Below are 7,501 nucleotides of genomic sequence, written 5' to 3'. Positions count from 1 at the left end.
CAAACTGTTTGCGCGATGATTTACTTTGAAAGAAACAAAACAAAAACGCGTATTTTCCATAGAAGACAGTATATAAACTGTATTTTCCATAGAAGACAGTATATAAACTGTATTTTCCATAGAAGACAGTATATAAACTGTATTTTCCATAGAAGACAGTATATAAACTGTATTTTCCCGGTGACCTCAACCCATGCCTTGCTCTGATTGGCTGTAGCTCATGACATCACATGTGGTTGAGTCGTGCGACAGCTCCGGATATCTAGATATTTTTCTGGCCTCGGCGAGGCGGCTGCGAGCGTCTTTGATGCGTTGTTGGCTCTTTCATACTAACAGATTGGCGAGCGTTCATCGGCCACTAATCCCCCGCGATTTGCACGCGATAACAACCCGACCTGTCGGCGAGCTCAACGATGTGCAAATCGGGCTTAAAATCCTGTAGTGTGAGCTAGGCATTAAAGGGTTAGTTCACCCAAAAATGAAAATAATGTCATTAATGACTCACCCTCATGTCGTTCTAAGCCCGTAAGACCTCCGTTCATCTTCGGAACACAGTTTAAGATATTTTAGATTTAGTCCGAGAGATTTCTGTCCGTCCATTGAAGCTGTATATACAGTATACTGTCCATGTCCATAAAGGTAATATAAACATCATCAAAGTAGTCCATGTGACATCAGTGGGTTAGTTAGAAGTTTTTGAAACATCGAAAATACTTTTTGGTCCAAAAATAACACAAAATAAGACTTTATTCAGCATTGTATTCTCTCCCGGGTCTGTTGTGAATCTGCGTTCAGGACTCCGCAGTGACGCTGATGGCGTAAGACGCTGCTGACGTGTTATCTGGTGCGCCCGAGCTTCGTTTACAGTCTGAGGGAGACGCACGCTATATTCAAGCTATTCTACATTGTTTGCGTGGATATCATTTTTTTAATGGTGCGTAAATGTGCATGTCGCGGATGAGACACTTTTACAGCGTGCGTTTCCCTCAGTCTATAAATGAAGCTCGGGCGCACCAGATAACACGTCATCAGCGTCTTACGCCATCAGCGTCACTGTGAAGGATTGACAACAGACCCGGGAGAGAATACAATGCTGAATAAAGTCTTATTTTGTTTTATTTTTGGACCAAAAAGTATTTTCGATGCTTCAAAAACTTCTAACTAACCCACTGATGTCACATGGACTACTTTGATGATGTTTTTATTACCTTTCTGGACATGGACAGTATACTGTATATACAGCTTCAATGGAGGGACAGAAAGCTCTCGGACTAAATCTAAAATATCTTAAACTGTGTTCCGAAGATGAACGGAGGTCTTACGGGCTTAGAACGACATGAGGGTGAGTCATTAATGACATTATTTTCATTTTTGGGTGAACTAACCCTTTATGGTGAACGGCACTTCTGCCTCCGCTTTGCAGTCCTGTATCTGCTATAACCGCAGTACAGTATGTAGGATTGCCAGATCGGGTCCTGCTTCTGTAGTTCTAACGAGACGTAAGAAAACTACAAATTTGGCTCGCTTTTTGTCAAGCGGTACAATAGTCATTATTTTGTTTTTCTTCGTTTCTGATGTCGCAATACATCATACTTTCATGAAATTGAGCATGGACCTTGCCTGTGGACATCGTTCATTCCTAAGCCGGCGCTGGATAAACGGCGAGCGTGCGGTACGCTAAATTATTTACGACAGCGGTAATGGACAATTCCGCTTCCAACCTGTAGGGTGACCGCAGAGGAAAAGTTTCTTAGTGTTGCTTTAATAATCATAAAATTAACAAACAACAAAACTAAAGTAAAGGCGGCACCCCCTCACGGACGACTGCTGTCACATATAATAAAACATAAACATAAACACAACATAAAGTCCAGGCCTGGTTCTCTCTCTCTCTTCACTGTCGTCGCTCCTCCGTGAGAGACACGAGACCGGTGCGTCGCGCAGGAGTCGCTCATCATCAATCACGCCACCGGCCTCGTCCTGCTCGCCACAATTTTATTTTTTATTTACCATTTTATGAATTATCAGCCAGGGTTCGTGTACAGCAGTGTGGGAAACCCTGAGATAACACACACAGCACTGCAACACAGGTAAAAACAGGACACACTGCTCACAGATTAATCACATACTCGGTCAGCACACACACATACACGCGCACACACACACACACACACACACACACAAACACTGTTAAACCCTCATCGGCTGAAGGATCAGGATCTCGTGATGTCCATGTGACCCTGTGTGTCACTCCATCTCAAAGGTCACTCATAAACTGCAGGATGACCTTTGACCCCATGGTGTCGAACCTCAGAGGCTGATTACGCGGTGTTCTTGTGTTAGAGCAGATAACACTAGATAACATAGCATTCTACAGTACGGCTAATCTCTGATGCTGTTATATAATAGGATGTTTGCTGAGTATCACTATTCTATTGCAACACACTCCATATCATGATGGCCAAATACTCAGAGGCTCGACTTCTTGCTTCAAATCAGAAGTATTGTTCAAAAATAATTTTATTTAGAGCTGGTTGCGTTGGTTTGGTTTGAAGAGTGAAATTATTAAATATATTACATTTATGATTTAGTTAATATTTAAATAATTTAACAACACTTTTGCATGTTCATGGTTCTCTGATTCTGGTTAATGGTCATGTGACATGCAGTTAAACACATTTTTTAGTTAAACAAAGTTTTTTATTGAAAAATTTGTTTTAAAATAAATTTTATATTTTATGAATTATTAGCCAGGGTTTAAGGGTTTTTATTTTATGCTTAATAAAATGAATTAGATAAATAATAATAGAACCAAGCATATGCTAAAAGTGGACAGTCAACTGTTGTGCTTATGAAAAATATATTTTTTAATGAAATGAAATTAAAATATTAAAATAAATGAATGATAAAATAAAATATTAAAATAGTAATAATATTAAAATCAATTTATAAACTAAAAATAATGATAAAATAAAATAATAAAATAAACTAAAAATGAAAGTAAAAAAAAAAATTATATTAAAATAAAATAATAAAATTACGGTAACTAATAAAAATAAACTAAAAATAAAAAATTTACTAAAAATGATCAAATAACATTTATTAATAAACTGAAAATAATGATAAAATAAAATAATAAACTTAACTAAACAAAAAATAAAAAAATTGTATTCAAATAAAATAAAAACAAAAATAATAAAAATAAAAATAATGATAAAATAATATTTTATCACCTTTCAGCGCCTCCTGCAGGTAGTCCCTGATATAGCGTTGTCTCAGCTGGTCATTATGGGATTCTTGATCATCCACCCCTGACGCTGTGATGATGATGGGCAGGCCGTCGCCATAGCGATCCTTCACCCATCCCAGCACCCTGCGGAGACCCCAGGGCACGAGCGCCTGTCCCCGCTGTGACTTCTGCCAGTTTGGGTCGAAAATCAGCGAGAACCTGTGGTCCTGGTTCTGCGGTGTGGGTGGGTTTGGGTTGTGCAACGGTGACACCAGATGTGTAGTAAAGTGATTCAGAGCGATGAAATCCAGCGCTCCTTTAAGCTCCTCCCTCTCGTCATCGGTGAAGCCAATCAGAGCGTTGCCACGCCCCTCAAACACGGGGTCGAGAAAACGGCCCAGTTCGAACAACAAATAATCCTGCTGTGCAGCTTTATGCGGCTCTACGAACGGATTGGCCGGTTCTACCCAATTAGCATGAAGCGCGAAACTAACCGCCGCCCCCTGCTGGCGGCGAAACCGCGTATCATAAACGCGCCATGCTTTAGCATGCGCTAGTAGCAAGTGACGCGCTACCATCCGCCTGTCCTCCGCCGTCCCGCCGTCCGCTTCCATCACCCGGTTCGGCTCATTGATAGTGATCCACGTCTGTACAAACCCTCCGAATTCCTGGTAACAGAACGTAGCGTAGTTAACGAAGGCCTCGACAGCGCTGCGGTTCCTCCATCCGCCGTTAGCATGTAGCGGTTCAGGCATTCCCAGCGAATGCGACCGGAGGCTGGGATAATACAGGGTGACGACCGGCTGGATTCCTCTACGGGTGAGCTCGCTCAACACACACCTGTAGAAGCGAACCTTCTCCGCGTCCACAGACGACGGGTTGGCGCTGGGCATGAGCTGGGTCCAGTCCAGGGCGAACCGGTAGTGGGACGACCCCGTGACCCCGAGGAGAAACAGGTGGCGCTGGATGTAGAGGAAGTCAGAGCACTGGACCTGGTTGTGGAGCTCGACCCCCGTCACGGGTTCGAGATCGCCGTCGCCGGAGTAGTTCCAGCGGTACAGGTGCGGATCCGTGAACTGGGGCGAGAACGGGTACAGATGAACCTGGGAGAACACATTAAAGGGGTGTTTGATTAAGATTTGACTTTTCTAGCTGTAGTTAGTGTGTAATGTTGCTGTTTGATCATAAACAACATCTGCAAAGTTACAACGCTCAAAGTTCAGAGCAAAGGGAGATATTTGCTTTTACAGAAATCGTTTTTTAAGGACTACAACAAACGGCTGGTAGGAACTACACGACATTCCTCCCGGGTTAGTGACATCACCAACCCTAGAATTTACATAAACCCCGCCCCCTGAACACGATATATAGATTATCAAGACAGAATATGCTAATCAATGACTAGAAGATAACTACACATAATCTACATAAATTCATCAACTAACCATTCAGAAATGTCCTGTTCTTCTACATGTTGTCACTTCTTCTCGAGTCTCTCCATCATTGTCTGACTCCGGTTTGAACATAAACATTGACATTTTCAGTGCATGTGTGTGTGAGGAGGTAATCGAAGCTCCGCCCCCCTGTGCCGGGAGCAGCAGCTCATTTGCATTTAAAGGGACACACATACAAAAATGGTGCGTTTTTGCTCATTCTCAAAAAGTGAACGTGTATAAAAATATCTGTGGGGTATTTTGAGCTACAACTTCACACACACACTCTAGGGACATCAGAGACTTATTTTACATCTTGTGAAAAGGGCATTATACCCCTCTCCCCCTCCCCCTCCAATACCAATCCTGTAGCTCAAACAGTAGAGCGTTGGCGCTTGCAACACCAAGGTCATGGGTTCGATTCCCAGGGAAAGCAAGAACTGATAAGAATGTAAATGTAAATGGATAAAAGCGTCTGCCAAATGCATAACTGTAAATGTAAATAGTGTAAGTAGGGGTGGGCGATCTCCTAAAAATGTAATATCACGATCTTATAACACAATCTTCTCAATTTTGAGATCAGGAATATCCAGACTGGAACAAGCCTATGAATTTATCTATATGCAGCATTTAAAACACAGTATTGCATTAAACAATCCGTTGTCAAAATAGTCATTAAAGAGTTAAAGTTTAAAACACTGTATGAATTAACAATGAACCTACTAAAGTTATGCAGTCAAGAGCAGAGAGTGATGTTGTCTTTGTCTTTTGCTGAACATTGACAGACCGCAGCAGGGATAGGCCTATGCATTAATTAAAATAATACAAATTCAACAAAAAATTATAAAATAAAATAATGATAAAACAAAATAATAAAAAAAGTAAAAATTATGAAAAAGTTAAATGTAAATAAAAATAAGGATTTGCATTAGGCTTTAACGGAGAACTCCGGTCAATTTTAACATTGAGCTCAATTTTTAGTAAATTTGGAGTGCTGTCAATACAGTGAACAGCGACAGAAATCAGTGTTGTCTACACCGTGTTATCCTCTTTCTAAAATGTGCACCCTATTGACTTGAATGGGGTCTAATTTTAAACCTGCTTTTATCCTCTTAACATCTTTGATGTGTCATACAAGTGCCCAGCCATGTTGAGTGATTCCTTCAGAGTGAACACGAGTGAATCTGACTGCAGGAGATGTGAAAGATATGAATAAATATGATGTTAATTCAACAAGCGCACATACCTGTATTTACTTCCTGTTTTCGGTCGAAGTCCAGAGTAGTCAATTGTCGAGTTCACGCTCGTGATCATAGGTTTACAAAAAATTGAGCTTAATGTTAAAATTGACCAGAGTTCTCCTTTAAGACCGAATGCATGGATCTAATATAATGATGCGCATCCGATTTCTTTCCCAACTGTTGATTCCATTTATTATTCATTATGTGAATACTCGCCAAGACGGGTTTTAAATCAATGCAACATCACCTGTAGTATTGACTCCGACACGCCGAACTGGAAGTCGCAGGGGAAGCGTCCCTCGATGTGTCGCGCGCTGTCGGCCGGGAAGCCGTTGTCCCGGACCACTCGTCTGTAGAAGTGTGCGCTGGTCTTCGGGATCCTGTGGCGCTCGGGTTGACTGAAGTCGATGTAGAACAACCCCATCCTCCGGCTGTGTCCGTGATTCCACTCGAAACCGTCCACCAGACTCCAGGCGGTGTATCCAAACACACGCACGCCGTCCACGGACACGGCTGAGGGAACACACATGCAAATCGCCTTTCGTAAGTCAATGTCACTTTTATTTCTATAGCACTATTAAAGGATTAGTTCACTTTAAAAAAAAGTTTGCTGATAGTTTACTCACCCCGATGTCATCAAGATGTCCATGTCTTTCTTTCTTCAGTGGAAAAGAAATGAAGGTTTTTGATGAACACATTTCTCCATATAATGGACGTCAATGGGCCCCAAACGGGTCAAGGTCCAGATGACAGTGTCAGCGCCGCTTCAACGGGCTTTAAACGACACCAGACGATGAATACGGGTCTTATCTAGCGGAACCATCGTCATTTCAAACATAAATAATAAAGTTTAAGTTTTATAAGCACAAGCGCTCGCCTTGCTCTGTTCTGTGATGCGCGTTCGTGACGTCACGTAATACGCAGTTACGCTGTAAAGGTCACGCTTGACGAGTCAGTGTTTACAGATGTGCGGAAGGAGGACCATACACACATATTCAAATGTCTTTGTGTCAGTTTATCGGTTAAAATGCCCATCTCGTGTGTGTATCCTGGTGTTGGAATATTAAAAAGCCTAAAAGAAAATTTTCGTCAGGACAGAAGCGTGACCTTTACAGCGTAACTGCGTATTACGTGACGTCACGAACGCGCATCACAGAACAGAGCAAGGCGAGCGCTTGTGCTTATAAAACTTAAACTTGTTTATTTATGTTTGAAATGACGATGGTTTCGCTAGATAAGAGCCGTATTCATCGTCTGGTGTCGTTTAAAGCCCGTTGAAGCGGCGCTGACACTGTCATCTGGACCTTGACCCGTTTGGGGCCCATTGACGTCCATTATATGGAGAAATGTGTTCATCAAAAACCTTCATTTCTTTTCCACTGAAGAAAGAAAGACATGGACATCTTGATGACATCAGGGGGAGTAAACTATCAGCACAAGTTTAAAAAAAAAAGTGAACTAATCCTTTAAAGGGTTAGTTGAGTCACAAGTTGAGTTTGCTCAGCGAGTTTACTCTGGTGTCGAGTAATAATGCTCATTAAATATGCCCCTCTATCTGAGCCGCACCAATCACAGCGGGTTATCTGGTATCGGCGGGC

At 41.8% G+C, this 7,501-nt stretch overlaps 1 protein-coding gene across 1 annotated transcript in view; it reads right to left on the bottom strand.

The window, feature by feature from the left end:
- Positions 1–2,024: 2,024 nt before the first annotated feature.
- Positions 2,025–7,501, bottom strand: part of klb (klotho beta) — a gene marked incomplete at its 3' end in the record, with an annotated part of 14,965 nt that continues 9,488 nt past the window's right edge. The window contains exons 4-6 of the mRNA XM_079631073.1: positions 6,151–6,416; positions 3,234–4,332; positions 2,025–2,059 (exon numbers count right to left, since the gene is read on the bottom strand). Of these exons, the coding sequence (XP_079487199.1) occupies positions 2,025–2,059; positions 3,234–4,332; positions 6,151–6,416 (1,400 nt within the window). The remainder of the gene's footprint in view (positions 2,060–3,233; positions 4,333–6,150; positions 6,417–7,501) is intronic.

The sequence above is a fragment of the Phoxinus phoxinus genome (genome assembly GCF_949152265.1).
Source record: "Phoxinus phoxinus genome assembly, chromosome: 12".
Classification (NCBI taxonomy): Eukaryota; Metazoa; Chordata; class Actinopteri; order Cypriniformes; family Leuciscidae; genus Phoxinus; species Phoxinus phoxinus.
This window is presented reverse-complemented; position numbering and strand designations above follow the sequence as displayed.